The 18,453-nt window shown below is 43.5% G+C and overlaps 1 protein-coding gene across 2 annotated transcripts in view; it reads right to left on the reverse strand.

Annotated features, from left to right (window-relative positions):
- Positions 1–10,222: 10,222 nt before the first annotated feature.
- The window catches only part of vwa8 (von Willebrand factor A domain containing 8), a 402,749-nt gene continuing 394,518 nt past the window's right edge, over positions 10,223–18,453 (reverse strand). For both annotated transcript variants that reach the window (XM_068040239.1, XM_068040240.1), the window contains 2 exons: positions 17,051–17,289; positions 10,223–11,625 (listed from right to left, as the gene is read on the reverse strand). In XM_068040239.1, the coding sequence (XP_067896340.1) occupies positions 11,517–11,625; positions 17,051–17,289 (348 nt within the window). In that variant the 3' untranslated portion in view covers positions 10,223–11,516. The remainder of the gene's footprint in view (positions 11,626–17,050; positions 17,290–18,453) is intronic.

Below are 18,453 nucleotides of genomic sequence, written 5' to 3' on the forward strand. Positions count from 1 at the left end.
CGGCCTCGGAAATTCTCAGATTGAACCTCCAACTATTGAATTAGCGAATGCAGAGTGGCTAGGAAAATTAAACAATAGGCTTTTGCACTTAGAGACAAAACAGCGTGAAGTCCTAACCAGGGTTTTCACAACGTTTCAAAAAGTTTGTAGTGATAAACCAGGATATACAACCTTAGCCACACATGATGTGGATATAGGGGGAACCATTCCTTTAAAACAACATCCTTGATGCTTAGATCCAAACAGACAAGCCCAAGTGGAAGCAGAGGTACAATGCATGCTGAAGGGCAGCTTAGTTGAACCTAGTCAGGACAGCTGGAATTCGCAGATGGTCTTGAGGCTTAAACCTGGTGGGACAGCTCAAAGTTGCATAGACTCTAGAAAAGTCACTGTGGTAAAGAAGGCAGACTCCTACCCAAATTCTCATTTAAAGGACTGTATGGACAGAGTGAGCAACACAATGTGTCTTAAAGAGACAGATGTGTTGGAGGGATACTGTCAAATTCCTTTGACACCCCAGGGTAAGAAAAAGTCAGCTTCTGTTACACCAGACAGGGTTTTCCAGTGTCAAGTGATGTCACATAGGTTAAGGGGTACTTGAGAAACTTCTCAGAGAATATTAAACCGGTAGTGGTCAGTGCTCCTAGCTGTGCAGCTCACCTGACTGAGGTGATGGACAATAGGGACAGTTGGAAGGAAAATATGAAACAATCGGAAGACTAAGCTTGTAAATTTGAAGTGGATTAATTGGGACAACGTTTTGAAAATTTAAAGTTGAAATGTTCTGGTGGAACTTGTTGCTGTAGTCTGAAAATTTTTGAAAAGTGTATGCCTGTAAATGCGAAAAAAGTCTGTTAGTGTTTTATTTTCAAATTGTATTTTTTACCCATTGTAATGAAACGCATTCCAGGGGCGGAGGTGTCATGATCCTGCCTTTTTTTCTCTTTGGGAAGTATGTGGTGTGTCTTAAGACAGCAAAGGACTGCTTTAAGAAAAAGCATGCCCCAGGAGTTGCTGAGAAGGTGCATTTTGGTTGCCGTTGGACAAAACCATACAGAGCAGGAACCAACCAGCTTCAAAGGGTGCATCCTAGTTGCCTTGGATACAGCCACTCAGACTGAGCATTTTGAACTGGCCTATGGTGGAAAAACAGACTGTTCTAATGGGACACAGACAGACAGCTGTGTGTTAACAGCTGTGTGTTAGCACCTGAAAGGAGAAACCGATCATTTAAACTGAAAGAAGAGAATTTAGTCTGTTTATTTATTATTGTCTTTCAAAATTCTAAAAGGTCAAGCCAAAACAGAGATCTCTGATAACTTAAACTAAAGGAAGGGAAGTTAGACTGTGACAATCTTTCATCCCTCAAAAATTCTAAAGCTAAATTGATTCATTAAAAAGTGTTTGCAAGTTGTTAATTGTTGAAATTCATCGCTGGAGAAGGAGAAACTATTTTGACTTCTGAATTAGAATACGGACTGTTCTACTGCTGAGAAACCTTTTTTCCCCATCGTACGGCTGTGAAGACTTCAAGCAGCCTTGGACTGTTCCACATCCGGCTGGAGTGTAAATCTCCAGGGACTCTAATTATTTTCGATTTTAAATGTTGCTTATATCTTAGTTTGTTGATTTAAAAACTACTAACTGTTTAATTAGAAAAACTAAATTTTTAAAGACACTTGGATTGGTTAGCTTCATTTGGGGATTAATAGTTCAATTTGGCTGGGTCTTTCTTAATTTGGAAGCTTAAAATGATATGTTCGGCGATCTGTGGAGGGACAGGGTTGAATTAACGGTGTGTTTCTCCCACCACAATTAGAATTGTATATTTATTTGGGGGCTTTGACTGGAGCGGTTGATCGTAACATTACAGAGGAACCAAGTGAAATTAAGGAAATGGAGCAATTACAGGAACAAGTTCCGGGAATATTTCCTGCATGTGTAGTCACCTGAACAATGGCTAAACAGGATCCATTGTCGGAGGTAAAAGGGGCACCACAAATAGATAGCCAAGTATCTGAAACCTTATTTGTGGATTTAGATAATCCAAATGAGATGTTTAACAGATTGTCTATCATTGCAGCACAGCAAGCTGATTCAGAGACAAACCAAATAGCACAGATAGCTCTGTTAGAAGCTGAGGTGAAGGGAGTTCTGGAAGGCTATTATATGGCAAATGGGGTTTGAACCTCCAACTGTCCGATTAGAGAATACAGAATGGCTAGGAAAATTAAACAATAAGCTTTTACACTTAGAGACAAAACAGCGTGAAGACGTTTTCACAATGTTTCAAAATGTTTGTTGGGATAAACTGGGATATACAACCTTAGCCACACATGATGTGGGTATAGGGGGGACGATTCCTTTAAAACAACATCCTTGCTGCTTAGGTCCAGCCAGACAGGCCCAAGTGGAAGCAGAGGTACAATACATGCTGAAGGGCAGCTTAGTTGAACCTAGTCAGGACAGCTGGAATTCGCAGGCGTTCTTAATGCTTAAACCTGGCGGGTTGGCTCAAACTTGCATAGACTCTAGAAAGGTCACTGTGGTAAAGAAGGCAGACTCCTACCCAAATTCTCATTTAAAGGACTGTATGGACAGAGTGGGCAACACCATGTATCTTAAAGAGACAGATGTGTTGGAGGGATACTGTGAAATTCCTTTGACACCCCAGGGTAAGAAAAAGTCAGCTTCTGTTACACCGGACAGTGTCAAGTGATGCCACATAGGTTAAGGTGTACTTGAGAAACTTCTCAGAGAATAGTGAACCCAGTAGTGATCAATGTTCCTACTGTGCAGTTCACCTGGCTGAGATGATAGACAATAGGGACACTTGGAAGGAAAACACGAAACAACTGGAAGACCATGCTTGGAAATTTGAAATGGGTTAATTGGGATAACCTTTGAAAAAATTTAAAGCAGAAAATGTTCTGGTGGAACTTGTTGCCATAATCTTACCATTTTAGAACACTGTATAACAGTAAATGCGGGAATAAAACTGTAAGCGTTTTATTTTCAAATTGTATTTTTTACACATTGTAATGGAACGCATTTCAGGAATGGCCAGGGGCAGAGGTGTTATGATCCTGTAGTTTTTTTTTCTTTTCCGGGAAGTATGAGGTGTGCCTTTAAGGCTGTAAAATGATCAGTACTGTTTTAAGGCAACAAGCTCCAGGGACTGTGATTCAAAAAGTGCATCTTGGTTGCCTCAGGATACAGCCATTGAGAGTGGAAGTACCAGCCAGCTTCAAATGTGCATTCTAGTTGCCCTTGGATACAGCCACTCAGAGACTGAGGATCGAGAGATACAATGTTACAATTTATTGTTGAACTGGCTGTACAGACACAGACAGCTGGACCAGCATGAATAGAACAGAGATCTCTGATAATTGAAACTGAAGGAAGGGAAGTTAGACTGTGACAATCTTTTATCCCTCAAATATTCTAAAGCCAAATTGATTCCTTAAGCAGTGTTTGCAAGTGGCTAATTTCTGAATTCATCGCTGGAGAAGAAAAGCATCACTTCAACTGCTGAACTAGACGATGGACTGTCCTACTGTTGAAGAACATTTTGTTTCCACCCATCGGACAGCTGTGAGAACTTCAAGCAATCTTGGACTGTCCCACATTGGAAGATTTCACCTCGGCAGGAGCGTAAATCTGCAAGGACACTAAGTTTTCTATTTTAAATGTTATTTATATCTTAGTAGTGTTTAAGAATTTAGTTTTTCTAATTAAACAGTTAATTTGTTGATCTAATGACACCTGGTTTGGTTAGCCTCATTTGGGGGTCCATAGATGGTTTTCTTTAATTTGAAAAGTTTAAAGTGACATGTTAGGCGATCTGTGGAGTGGTGGGACTGATTTGACAATGCGTTGCTCCCACCACAATCAGAATCGTATATTTTTGATTGGGGGCTTTGACTTGAGCAGTCGGTCGTAACATCAGAAAATTGAGGCTTTTTCACTGCAATGGAAAAAGTTAGAGGGGCAGGGGTCTAATGGCAGCTTTTTTGCAGTTACTGATCTGTTCAACCACACCCTCACCTCCACCTTTGATATCCTTATCCTCATTAAAACCATTACTCTCTCTCACCCTGGCCAGGTCCACACCTCCACTCTCTTAAGTGTAAAGGATGCAGCCTTGAACAGAGACAGCAAACAACTGCTGCAGTCAATCATTACAAGATCTGGGTGGACCACATAAAGCAAAATTAGGTTGTGTTCTCATCTGTGAAAACTGCTCACTATTTCAGGATCATCCTGGAATGCAAAGATAACCCCCAGCTTCTTTTCTCTACTGTAAACCAGCTTCTTATACACCCCTCCCAGCTCCTCCAGCCTCACCTCCAACAAGTACGATGAGCTCATGGAAATCTTTGTCACTAGATTGAGATTATCCAAGCAGCTGCCTCTGCCACGTTTCTTCCAATAGCCTGTCGGGCCAAACTTCCTCTACTAAAACTTCCATTTATCCTAGCCCTGAACTCGTATTTTTCTCTAGTTTCTCTCCTGTCTCCCCTCATGCCCTCTCCGTGCACATCTTATCCAGGAGACCCACCTCCTGCTCTCTCGACCCTATTCCCTCTAAACTGCTGACCACCCAACTTCCCTTCCTGGATCCCATGTTACCTGATATTGTTAATTGTTCACTCTCCCCTCAGTTATTGTCCCCCTTTCCATCAAATATGCCCTCATCACCCTGCTCCTCCAAAAGTCAATGCTTGACCCTCTCAGTCCAGGAAAGCTGCCATTCCATCTTCAACCTTCCTTTCCTCTTCGAGGTCCTGGAAAGTGCTGTCGCCTCCAAAATCTGGCCCCGTCTTTCCGGAACGCCTTGTTTGAATCTCTCCAGTTTTGTTTCCGTATCTGCCACAGTAGCAAAATGGCTCTTATCAAAGTCACAAATGACATTCTATGTGACTTTGACAAAGATAAACTACCCCTCCTCTTCCTTCTTGATCTGTCTGGTACCTTTGATATGGTAGACCACATCATCCTCCTCTAATGCCTCTCCACTGTCGTCCAACTGGATGGGACTGATCTCACCTGGTTCCATTCTTGTCGATTCGATTGTAGCCACAGAATCACTTGCAATGGCCTCCCTTTCCACTCCTGCACCATTACCTTTGGTGTTCCCCAAGGATCTATCCCTGGTACCGTTCCATTTCTCATCTACATGTTGCCGCTCAGTGACTTAATCTGAAAACACAGCATCTATTTTCACATGTAGGCTAATACACCCAGCTCTAACTCACCCACCTTTCTCGACCCCTCCACTGTCTCTAAATTGTCAGACTGCTTGTCTGTTATCCAGTATTGCATGAGCAGAAGTTTCCTCCAATTAAATATTGGGAAGAACAAAGCCATTATCTTTGTCCCTGCCACAAACTCCGTTCCCTAACCACTGACTCCATCCCTCTTCCTGGTAACTGTCTGAGGCCGAACCAGAATGTTTGCAAACTTTATGTCATATTCAAGATGAGTTTCTGACCACATATCCATGCCATCACTAAGACCACCTATTTCCACCTCTGTAAGATCATCTAACTCTGCTCCTGCCTCAGCTTAGCTGCTGCTCAAACCCTCACCCTTTGTTACCTCTAGTCTTGCCTATTCCAATGCTCTCCTGGCTGGTCTCCCATATTCTATCTTCCGTAAACTTATCATCTAAAATTCTGCTGCCTAACTCACTTCAAGTCCAACTTACTTATTACCCCTGTGCTCGCTGACCTACATTGGTTCCTTGTTAAGCAACGCTTCAATTTTAAAATTCTTATCCTTGTCTTCAAATCCTTCCATGGCCTCGCTCCTCCCTATCTCCGTAATCTCCTCCAGTCCTACAACTCTCTGAGATAGCTCCATTCCTCCACTTCAGGCCTTTTTAGCATCCTGGTTTTAATTGCACAGCCACTGATGGCTGTGCCTTCAGCTGCCAAGGCCCAAAGCTCTGGAATTCCCTCCCTAAACCTATCTGCTTCTCTACCTCACTTTCCTCCTTTAAGACTCTCCTTAAAACCTACCTCTTTGATTAAGCTCTTGCTCATCTGCCTAATATCTCATGTGGCTCTGTGTCAAATTCTGTTTGATCTGGAAGTGCCAAGGGACATTTTACTACTTTAAAGGTGCTATATAAATACAAGTGTTGTTATTACAGTTATGAGAGTGTAAACACTGTTTTTGTTGGTTGGTGCATGGATAATAAGGGGCTATTGACTACCGAAATAAAGACTTGCATTTCTGTAGCCTCTTTTGTGACCTCAGGATGCCCGAAAATGCACTAGAGCATTGTAGGTAATGCTGTAGTCAATTTGCAGACAGTAAACTCCACAAATAGCAATGAAATAATAACCAGATGATCTGTTTCAGGTGATGTTGGATCTGTTTCAGGTGATGTTGGTTGAACGATAAACAGGACACTGATCCTCTTCAAAATTTTATGTCGACCTGAGAGAGCAGACAGGACCTCTGCTTAATGTCTCAGCTGAAGGACAGCAACACTAATAGTACAACGCTGTCTCAGTACTGCACTGGAGAGGGTCTTGAACCCACAACTTTCTGACTCAAAGAGTGCTCTCACTTAATCTAGAGTTGACTCAAGATCACCAATAAAAGGTTGAAAGGAAAGGTTGAGAGGATGTTTTCAAGTGCAAGGTTTACCCCATGTGACTATAATGACAGAAACTATATAATTCTAAAAAATGGAGTCGTCATGGCACAAAAGGAGGCCATTCAGCCCATCACATCCATGCAGGCTCTCTGTAGAGCAATCCAGTTAGTCCCATTCCCCGGGTCTATCCCCGTAGCCCTGCAAGTTTATTTCATTCATGCCCATCCAATTTATTTTTCAAATTATTGATCACCTTGCTTCCACCACCTTCATCGGCAGCGAGTTCCAGGTCATTACCACTTGCTACGTAAAAAAGTTCTTCCTCACATTACCCCTACATCTTTTGCCCAAAACCTTAAATCTGTGTCCCCTTGTCCTTGTACCATTACTGAATGGGAACAGCTTTTCTTTGTGTACCTTATCTAAATCTCTAATCTTTCACACTTCTATCAAATCTCCCCTCAATCTCCTCTGCTCCAAGGAGGAAGACTTCAGCATCTCCAACCTAACCTTGTAGCTAAAATCCTCATCCATGAAGCCACTGCAGTCAATCACCTCTGCACCATCTTGAGAACCCTCACATCTTTCCTAATGTCTGGTGACCATACTGGATGCAATACTCTACTTGTGGCCTAACCAGAGCTTTATAAAGGTTCAGCATAGCTTCCTTGCTTTTGTATTTATGAAGCCCAAGATCATATATATTTTGCTAACTACTCTCTCAATATGTCCTGCACTAGTTCGGCCTCAGCTGGAGTATTGCGTCCAGTTCTGGGCGCCGCATTTTGGGAAAGATGTGAAGGCATTAAAGAGAGTATAGAAAAGATTCACGAGAATGGTTCCAGGGATGAGGAACTTCAGGCATGAAGACAGATTGGAGAAGTTGGGGCTGTTTTCCTTGAAGAGAAGGCTGAGAGGAGATTTGATAGAAGCATTCAAAATCATGAGGGGTCTAGACAAAGTGGATAGGGAAAAGCTGTTTCTACTCATCAAAGGATCTAGAACAAGAGGGCACAGATTTAAAGTGATTTGCAAAAGAAACAAAAGTGACATGAGAAAAAACTTCACGCAGCGAGTGGTTAGGATCTGGAATGCACTGCCTGAGAGTGTGGTGGAGGCAGGTTCAATAGAGGCATTCAAAAGGGAATGAGACAGTTATATGAAAAGAAAGAATGTGCAGGGTTATGGGGAGAAGGTGGGGGAATGGCATTAGGTGAATTGCTCATTTGGAGAGCCAGTGTAGACACGATGGGCCAAATGGCCTCCTTCTGCACTGTAATAATTCTGTGATTCTCTGCGTGACTTGGAGGGGAACTTGCAGGTGTTGGTGTTCCCATGCATCTGCTGTCCTTGTCCTTCTAGGTGGAAGAGGTCACGGGTTTGGAAAGTGCTGTCGAAGGAGGTGTGTTGAGTCACTACAGTGTATCTTGTACATGGTACATACTGCTGCCATTGTGTGCCGGTGGTGGAGGGAGTGAATGGTTAAGGTGGTGGATGGGATAACGATCAAGCAGGCTGCTTTTTCCCGCATGGTGGCTAGCTTCCTGAGTGTTGTTGGAGCCACGCTCATCAGGTAAGGGGAGAATATTCCATCATTTTCATGACTCGTGCCTGGTAGATGGTGGACAGGTTTTGGGAAGTCAGGAGGTGGGTTAGTCGCCACAGAATTCCCAGTCTATGACCTGCTCTTGTAGCCACAGTATTTATGTGGCTGCTCCGGTTCCATTTCTGGTCAATGGTAACCCCCTAGGATGTTAATAGTGGGGGATTTAGTGATGGTAATGTGTTGAATGTCAAGGGGAGATGGTTAGATTTCCACTTATTGGAGATCGTGATTACCTGGCACTTGTGTGGTGCAATTGTTACTTGCCACATATCAGCCCAAGCCTGAATATTGTCCAGGTCTTGCTGCATATGGACAAGGGCTGCTTCAGTATCTGAGGAGTTGCTAATGGTACTGAACATTGTACAATCATCAGCGAACATCTCCACTTCTGACCCTACAATGGAGGGAAGGTAATTGATGAAGCAGCTGAAGCTGATTGGGCCTAGGACACTACCCTGAGGAACTCCTGCATCAATGTCCTGGGGCTGAAATGATTGGCCTCCAACAACCACAACCATCTTCCTTTGTGCTAGTTCCCCTTGATTCCTATTGACTTCAGTTTGGTTAGGGCGTCTTGATGCCATACTCGGTCAAATGCTGCCTTGATATCCAGAGCAGTCACCCTCACCTCACCTTCAGCCTAAAAACAACCATTTACCATGACTCGCTGTTTTCTGTCCTTAAGCCAATTTTTTTTTCCAAACTGACACTTATTCCATCAGCCTCAAATTTGTTAACCAGCCTTTTATGTTGTACTCTGCCAAATGCTTTCTTAAAATCCATATAGACATCATCCATTGCTTTCCTTTCATCAACCTGTTCTGTTGCTTCATCAAAAAAACTCAATTAGATTAGTCATGCGCAATCTGCCTTTTTCAAATCTGTGCTGGCTATCTTTAATTAACTCAAACCTCTCCAAGTGCCTGTTGCTTTTTCCCTGATTATTGTTTCTAAAACCTTATCTCCCACGTATCTAGGAAAGATTGAAAGATTATGGCAAGCGCTTCTGCTATCTCCACTCCCACTTCCTTTAGCAACCTGGGATTCAAGCCATCCAGACCAGACAACTTATCCACTCTATGCATAGCCAGCCTTTCCAGTACATCCTGCCTCTCAATTTCCAACCCATCCACTATCTCTACCACCGCTGCTTCTACCGATATTTTGGCTACATCCTCTTCTTTAGTAAACACCGATATAAAGTACTCATGAAGTATTCCAGCTTTGCCCTGCACCTCTAAACCTATATTACCTTCTTTGTCCCTAATAGGTCTCACCCTGCCTCCTACTACCCATTTACTATTTACAAGCCAGTAGAAGATTTTTGGGTCCCCTTTTATGTTGACTGCCATTCTATTCTCATAGTGTCTTTGCCAGTCTTATTTTCCTCTTCACCTCTCCTCTCAACTGATTGTATTTGGCCTGGATCTTGCTTGAAGAATTCACCTGACATGCATCATGCACCCTCTTTTTTTTTGTTTCATCATATTCTCTATCTCCCTCATCAAGGAACCTTGGCTTTGGTTCCCTTACCTTTCATCCTTGTTGGCATGTACCAAGTCCTTGCCTGAAACGTCTCCTCCTTAAAGATCTCCCATTGCTCTGATACTATTTTTCCTGTCAATCTTTGGTTCCATTTTACCATGGCTAGATCTCTTCTCCCAATGAAGTTAGCCCTCTTCCAACTTAGAATTTCTAATTTATATTGTTCCTTGCTCTTCTCCATTAGTAAGGGAACTGAAAGTAAAGGACATAAAAGATGGGAAATGGGCTGGCGTGTGAGATTACAGTAGATGGAAATTGAACAGGCACAAGTATAATTGACCACATGCCCTCCTCCTGTGCTGTAAATTCCACAAATCTATGAATGACTAAGTGTGTCAACTCTTCTTCGAGATTTGTGGAATGACACCATTCAAACTTGACTGCAAGCACTGGTGTTTACACTGCACGTGAGATGATGATGATAAACCCTGGAAAATAATAATTGATTGTGATGTAATATCTGAGATGATAAACATATTGAACTTTATTCTGTAAACATATGTTACAAATGAAATCACTGTTTGACCAATATATCACATATATATACCTTCCTGATATTCCAAACAATCAGTGTGCAAATTACATCCTAATGTTTTTACAGATTAATTACAGAACAATGGAGATGGACCTCCTCAGTCTTTCTTCAACATCTAACATGTTTTTGGATTTGATACAGTATCTAATTCACTGGAATCAGTGTTAATTAGTGGATATGCTGCAAGAAAGGGTCTCCTCTGCATCAACTCTCCAGAATATTCAGCTAGAGCTCCTCAGAGCCACCCTTCACATGCACATATTCTGAAAATAAAATCTGAAAGGAGAGAGGCAGAAACAAAAATGCAGAGAGATGATCTATCAGCAGATAGCTACCCTGGTTAGTAGCTAGTCAGAGTTATCCAGCACAGTGAAAGCACTATGCAGAGTAAGAATGTCTGGATGAACCAGTTAGTTCTTTTTATATCCATTTTGCTTTGACACTATTCTTATTTTAGAGCTGCTCTGTGCAGCCCTGAACCTCTTCCCCTTTCAGTGACACTAGCCTTTGCTGCCAGTGTGCTTTGCATTATCAAATCTCTTCCCCTCATAGCTTTATTTACACTTTCAGCAGGTTTTGTTTTGAGCATCGTGTTTTCTTTCTGTCCTGCAGTGTCTTGAAAGTGGCTTTTGGTGAAAGGTCACTGAAGGAGAAGTGACCATATATCCACCATGTGTCTTGAATGTCCAACATCAGCTTCTGGCTGTAGGGATGCATCTCACTCTGAAATCAGAGTGCTTCAAATTGTTTTACAATTAATCAGAATCAGAATAAGGGTTTTGTAATACTCTTTGTACTGGAGATTAGAGAAGCTTACGAAAAGGAGTTTATAAGTGAGATTATATCTTCGTACTGATTAACAGTGGTGCCTACATGATTCTATTTATTGCACAGGTACTCTTTAATATTACAATCTGTTTGTAAAATTAAAAAGAGACTTATAAAAAGGCACCACTCTATTCTGCTCCATATTTTGCTCAAAGCGCTCAAATCCTCATTTCTGTGTAAAGCATGTTTAGTCACAGAGAATCTTCATGTCATGGTCCCAACACACCAGAGGATTGTTAAATTCCCGCCAACTAAATGAGATTGGGGGGTGGGGGGGGTCACTGCAGTCATTGTGTCGGCGTCCACAGCTGCCTGAAACTGAGATAAATTAATCTTGTGTGTGTTTTTTCCCACCATCTCCTGAGTGCACGCCACTCCTACTGGGACAATCCTTAGGCCGTTGACAGCATAGTGGATGTGAAGATCTGTTGTAAAATCTGCGGGATTTGCTTCGCGTCCATGGCAACAAAGGACCTCCCAGCTGGCAAAGTCTGCTGCAGCCTAGATTTCAGGGCAAATTAACATTGCAAATTACAGATTCCATAGAAAAGTGAAAGAGCTTTGAAAGTTTTTTTTTTAAAAAGGAAGTTTTTAAGTTGTTGTATAACGTAACAATACATGCCATTCATTCACAAGTTATTCTGGCAATGATAAGCAGAAATGAGAGGAAGCACTCAGAGGCCTGAATGGTGAGTTCCATTCAAACAGCTTTGCCTCTACAACCTTTGCATTCAGAAACCACTCACCATGATTCAATTCACAAAAGGGCCAGTGGCAGCCTCCGAGAAAAGAGGCTTAAGTACTGTTCAACTACTATTGTAACTAAGACTCTGTAATGGTAATACTGAATTATCATATTTTATAAAAAAATGTTTTAACCAGACCTATGAACCAAACAAAAATACCCAGAATGCCAAATGCATTTTGATTTTTTCTTATGAGTCGATCTACACAGGTTACGGCTCTGCTCACTTTATTCATCAAGGTTCAATACTTGATATGAATGAAAATTTGTCTGTTATGCAAATAAAAAGCACACACAACTATGAGCCTCTCTGACCAGCAGTTCCACTGATGAGTAATTTGCACCCAGCTTTTTATCTCAACTCTTAGAATGTGTAAGGAGGGAATCTGCACTTGTTAAGCTAGGAATATCGGGACAGGACATCGCTGCAGGAGTTCCTCAGGGTAATGTCCTCGGCCCAACAATCTTCAGCTGCTTCATCAATGACCTTCCCTCCACCATACAGTCAGAAATGCGGATGTGTGCTGATGATTGCACAGTAATCAGTACCATTCGCAGCTCCTCAGACACTGAAGCAGCCCGTGTCCATATGCAGCAAGACTTAGGACAGCATTCAGGCTTGGGCTGATATGTGGCAAGTAACATTCGCGCCATACAAGTGCCAGACAACGACGATCTCCAATGAGAGAGAATCTAACCATCTCTCCTTGACATTTAACGGCATTACCATCACTGATTCCCCCAATATCAACATCCTGGGGGTTACCATTGACCAGAAACTTAACTGGACCAGCCACATAAATACTGTGACTACAAGAGCACGTCAGAGGCTGGGAATTCTGTGGTGAGTAACCCACCTCCTGACTCACCAAAACCTGTTCACCATGTTACGACCAGGTGAGAAAGGTGTCGAGGGGTTTCTTTCAGCCTTCACCTTGTCTTATTGTAACAGAATTTAATTTAAACATACTGTTTTTAGCTCCCCCTTGGTGAATCCTTGTTCATCGCTTTTTAAGGCAATTATAAGGCAAAGAAATGAGCACAAACAGGCCTTCTTAGGTTTAAAGAAGAAAAGTGAAATTTATTAAAACTTAAACTCTAATTCAGTTAACACTTAAGGATATACACTGCGCCCCATGCTAGCATGCATACGTGATACGCACATGCAAACAGAGACAGAAAAGAGCAGAGGAATAAATAAAGTAGAGAGGTTTGAGACAATATCAGAAGAGTTTCTTGTTACTGTGCTTCGAGCTCATGTAGTCCTTTTGGAGGTAGTTTGTGCTTGTAGGTAGTTCTTGCTTTTCATTGGGGCGCAGTATTCTTCTTGAACCTTATTCACTGTAGGAGACTTTTCTCTCTTGGGGTTCATGTGTCTTCAATGGGTCTTCAGTTCCGTGAGAAAGAGTTGGGAGCAGACTGGAGAGAGGTCTTTTCAGTCCAGGAGCAAACAGCTTTCTTAGTTCAAATTCTTTGTTGGAGTTTTTTGAATTTTAACTTACCACAGTCAGTCAGTCATGTGACTAAACTGGTCTGACCGCGTCTGTTTGTGTATTTGGCCATCTTAGCAGTTAACCTGGAATGCTAGCCTCTCCACCTTCAACGTCTGGTAATCAAAAGTCCATTGTGGATTAAATTGGAGCAGGGAGTGGCCCCTTTGTCAGTTCCAAGTACTGTCTGTTACTATGCAAATGAATTTACAGTCAGGGACTTGGCAACCCCTTGTAATAGGCCTTCTTTTCTACCCAGCAGCAATTTTAAGTTTTAATGTTCATGTGGTGAAATAATGTGTGCCTCATTCTTAGCAGGTGGCGGCCTGCGTGACAAGGCACAAGTCAGGAGTGTGATGGAATACTCTCCACTGGCCTGGATGGGTGTAGCTCCAACAACACTCAGGAAGTTCGACACCATCCAGGACCTCTTCCACCTAGAAGGACAAGGGCAACAGATGCATGGGAACACCACTACCTGCCAGTTTTCCTCCAAGTCACACACCATCCACCATCCTGACTTGGAACTATATTGCCGTTCCTTCATTGTCGCTGGATCAAAATCCTGGAATTCCCTTCCTAACAGTACTGTGGGTGTACCTACCCCACATGGACTGCAGCAGTTCAAGAAGGCAGCTCACCACCACCTTCTCAAGGGCAATTAAGGATGGGTAAGAAATGCTGGTCTTGCCAGCGACACCCACATCCCATGAAAGAATAAAGAAAAGCCCTTCTTCAAATGGAATCTATCGTATCCATTCGAGAGAGCAGACAGGTCCTCAGTTTAATATCTCATTCGAAAGACGGCACCTCCAGCAGTGCAGCACTCCCTCAGTACTCACTGGAGCGTAAGCTTAGATTTTCTGCTCAAGTCTCTGCAGTGGGACTTGAACCTACCACCTTCTAGCTCAGAAGCAAGGGTGCTACCAACTGAGCCAAGGCTGACACAGGTAAATAATGCTACAAATATTAGGACTTCCTTCTCAAGAAACACTGGTCAGGAATGTCCCAATGAATGTTCCAGCTGTAGTTGGCTTTAGTTAAATTAATTATAGTGCAAACACATTTCTTTCTTCCTGGCTTCCCCTTTGTACAGAGTTCCTCAGATACCAGCAGGGAAGCCAATCGCCTCTTCACCATGTGCCCAATAACCAGCACCTTTGAACAGCTGAACATGTGCTAAGCTGTGAGTCTGCTAGAATGATTGTAACCACAGGTCGGTGCGGGCAGTGCTATGTCCTGGGGCCAGAGTCATTTTCAGGGGTCCACCCTCCTTTAGCATTGAGCGGAAATCTGTAAGTGATCAATCAGCAGATAGAAACGATCGCCGATCAGGCATAGAAGGGAATCTGGGCAGCATATGTGCAAAGGCAAATAGGAATTTTTATCTGTGGGAAAGGAAAGGAAAGTGTGTGGAGAGGGATCACTACCTGATAACAAGCCAGCAGTAAGTGTCTTATAACAGGCAGTGAGTGCCTTACAACGGGCAGTGAGTGCCTTATAACTGGCATCAGTAAAGTGATGGAAGGTGTAGTTGACAGTGCTATCAAGCGGTATTTGCTTAGTTACAACCTGCTCGGTGACACTCAGTTTGGGTTCCGCCAGGGTAACTCAGCTCCTGACCTCATTACAGCCTTGGTTCAAACATGGACAAAAGAGCTGAACTCCAGAGGTGAGGTGAAAGTGACTGCCCTTGACATCAAGGCAGCATTTGACCGAGTATGGCAACAAGGAGCCCTAGCAAAACTGGAGTCAATGGGAATCAGGGGGAAAACTCTCCGCTGGTTGGAGTCGTACCTAGCGCAATGGAAGATGGTTGTGGTTGTTGGAGGTCAATCATCTCAACTCCAAGACATCACTGCAGGAGTTCCTCAGGGTAGTGTCCTAGGCCCAACCATCTTCAGCTGTTTCATCAATGACCTTCCTTCAATCAAAAGGTCAGAAGTGAGGATATTCGCTGATGATTGCACAATGTTCAGCACCATTCGTGACTCCTCAGATACTGAAGCAGTCCGTGTAGAAATGCAGCAAATCCTGGACAATATCCAGGCTTGGGCTGATGTGTGGCACGAATGTTACTTGCCACTTAAGTGTCCGGCAATGACCATCTCCAACAAGAGAAAATCTAACCATCTCCCCTTGACATTCAATGGCATTACGATTGCTGAATCTCCCGCTATCAACATCCTGGGGCTTACCATTGACCAGAAACTGAACTGGAGTAGCCATATAAATCCATGGCTACAAGGGCAGGTCAGAAGCTAGGAATCCTGCGGCGAGTAACTCACCTCCTGACTCCCCAAAGCCTGTCCACCATCTACAAGGCACAAGTCAGGAGTGTAATGAAATACTCTCCACTTGCCTGGATGGGTGCAGCTCCAACCATCTTCCTTTGTGCTGGGTATGATACCCCCCGAGAGTTCTCTCGATTCCCACTGACCTCAATTATGCTAGGGTTCCTTGATGCCATACTCGGTCAAATGCTGCCTTGATGTCAAGGGCAGTGACTCTCATCTGAGCTCTAGAATTCAGTTCCTTTGTCCATGTTTGGACCAAGGTTGCAAAGAGATCTGGGGCTGAGTGGTCCTGGCAGAACCCAAAATGAGCATCAGTGAGCAGGTTATTATTGGTGAGTAAAGTGCCGCTTGATAGCACCATCAATGACACCTTCCACCACTTTGCTGATGATTGAGCGTAGACTCAATGTAGTAATTGGCAGGATTAGATTTGCTCTCGTTTTTGTGGATGAGATGATGTCAGGCCCCAGACACTTTACTGTATCCAGTGCCTTCAGCTGTCCTCGATATCATGTGGAGCAAACTGAATTCGCTGAAGACTGCCTTCTGTGATGCTGGGTACCTCAGGAGGAGGCTGAGCTGTTGACACAACACTTCTGGCTGAAGATGGCTGCAAACATTTCAGCCGTGTCTTTTGCACTGAAGTGCTGAGCTCCGCCATCATTGAGGATGGGGATGTTCATGGAACCTCCTCCTCCCATTAACTGTTTAAGTGTCCAATACTTTCAAGACTGGTGTGGCAAGACTGGAGAGCTTTGATCTGATGCGTTGGTTGTGGGATCACTTAGTTCTGTCCATAGCATGCGTGTAGTCCTGCGTTGTAGCTTTACCGGGTTGACACCTCATTTTTAGGTATGCGTGGTGGTGCTCCCGGCTTGCTCTTCTACTCTCCTCATTTGAAGCACATTGGTCCCCTGGCTTGATGGTAATGATAGAGTGAGGGATATGCTGTGCCATGAGATTACAGATTGTGGTGGAATACAATTCTGCTGCTGCTGGCCCACAGTGCCTCATGGATGTCCAGTTTTGAGTTTCTGTTCTACATCTACCCAATTTAGCATAGTGATAGTGCCACAGAAGATGATGGAGGGTGTCGCAGTGTGAAGACAGGACTTCCTCTCCACAAGGACTGTGCAGTGGTCACTCTTACCAATACTGTCACAGGCAGCTGCATCTGCGGCAGGTAGATTCATGAGGACAAGGTCAGTATGATTTTCTCGTGTTGGTTTTCTCACCGCTTGCCGCAGGCAGTCTGACAGATATGTTCTTCAGGACTCGGCCAGCTCAGACAGTAGTGGTGCAACTGTGCCATTGTTGGTGATGCCCCCATATTTTGTAAATGTGAAATATGCATGAATAACAACATACAAAATTTAAAATTTATCTACAAATACCTTTCTGCTTGATCACCCAGCGATCCAATGAAAATGGCGAAAGCATTAACCTGAGGGTTGCAGGTCAAGACTTGGGCGAACCTTGCGGGGTTTATACCGTACCGTTCCAGGTTAGCATCACTTAGCACAATGACAAAATGTTCATCTGCCTCTTCCCTGGCGATCTCTTGGACTGCGTTCTCCGTTCCTTCAACAGTGTAATCACCACTCATACAAAATTGGGCGTGGGCATGCATCGTCTAAAGAATGAAGACATTCCACTATCAGTGTCAGAAGCACAATCTCAGCAAGAACAGTGAGCAGACACGGATCATGTTCAAAGACACTGCGGTGCTTTAAATGTAGTCCAGCCTTCATATTTCGCCATACAAGGTAAGTGCAACAAATGTGCAATCACAATCAAAATTGAGACTATTTACAAATACTGCCAAAAAACCATCATCTTGGGAGATCACTCTCTTCCAATGTTAGTTATGTATGAACTGCTAATCTTAATTAATTGTAACCGAATAAGTGCTGTCAGTCTCCTGCAGTAACTCCCGATCAGCATTGTGAGCATTGATTGGAGTTCCTGAGAGCGATCGGCAGACTGTATTGATTGGGAATGGGAGGGAGATCGGCAGACAGTATTGATTGGGAATCAGAGTGTGATTGGAATACTGCAATGTTTTTGCAGTCAGGGGTTTAAATGTAATGTTGAGTCAGGTGTCTGTACTGTCCCTGCACGTGGCCTGACAGAGTTGAAGAATGCGCTGGAGCCATGGTCTGAAGTGCACCACATAAGATATCTCCAAACATCGCAGTCTGTGTTGCATCCCATCACTTGGTAAGATCAAACCTCCTCTATACTGAACCCTTTCAATGAAGCATTATTTTAAAGATGCACAGCTGCTTTTTTTTAAATTGTGTTAGGGCTGGCAGAGACAAACCAATCAAACCTAATCATTTGAACAATGGGACCCTAGCTGTGAGAAGGGGATTCCTAGACTTGGACTAAGTATGTTGCAAGAGGGAATACACGAGTAACGACCATACTTGAATCACTGTGGACAGGCCCACCCTTCGTGTGCTTATACTTCTGTTTTCTCTGCCATAAGGAGACAAGTAGCTAGACGCTGACATGAGAATACCCGAGTTGGGTCCCTCCTTCCTTTCTTTCTCTCCAACCCAACTTGCAAGCTTAGAACCCTGTTTGATGACCGTGACCACCCAGGGATGTCCCGGCTGCAGACAGAGACTCTTGAAGGAAATCAACCCCCCCTACTGTCTCCAGGAGAACCATCAAATCAGCCGTCCACATCTTCAAATTGGAAGCCTCAGGACCACCAAAGGAAAGTTGCACGACTACCGAATTCAGCTTGAAGCCAGCTGAGTCACCAGCCTCCACAGACTGTATACCCCTT

This window comes from Heterodontus francisci, chromosome 10 (genome assembly GCF_036365525.1).
Source record: "Heterodontus francisci isolate sHetFra1 chromosome 10, sHetFra1.hap1, whole genome shotgun sequence".
Classification (NCBI taxonomy): Eukaryota; Metazoa; Chordata; class Chondrichthyes; order Heterodontiformes; family Heterodontidae; genus Heterodontus; species Heterodontus francisci.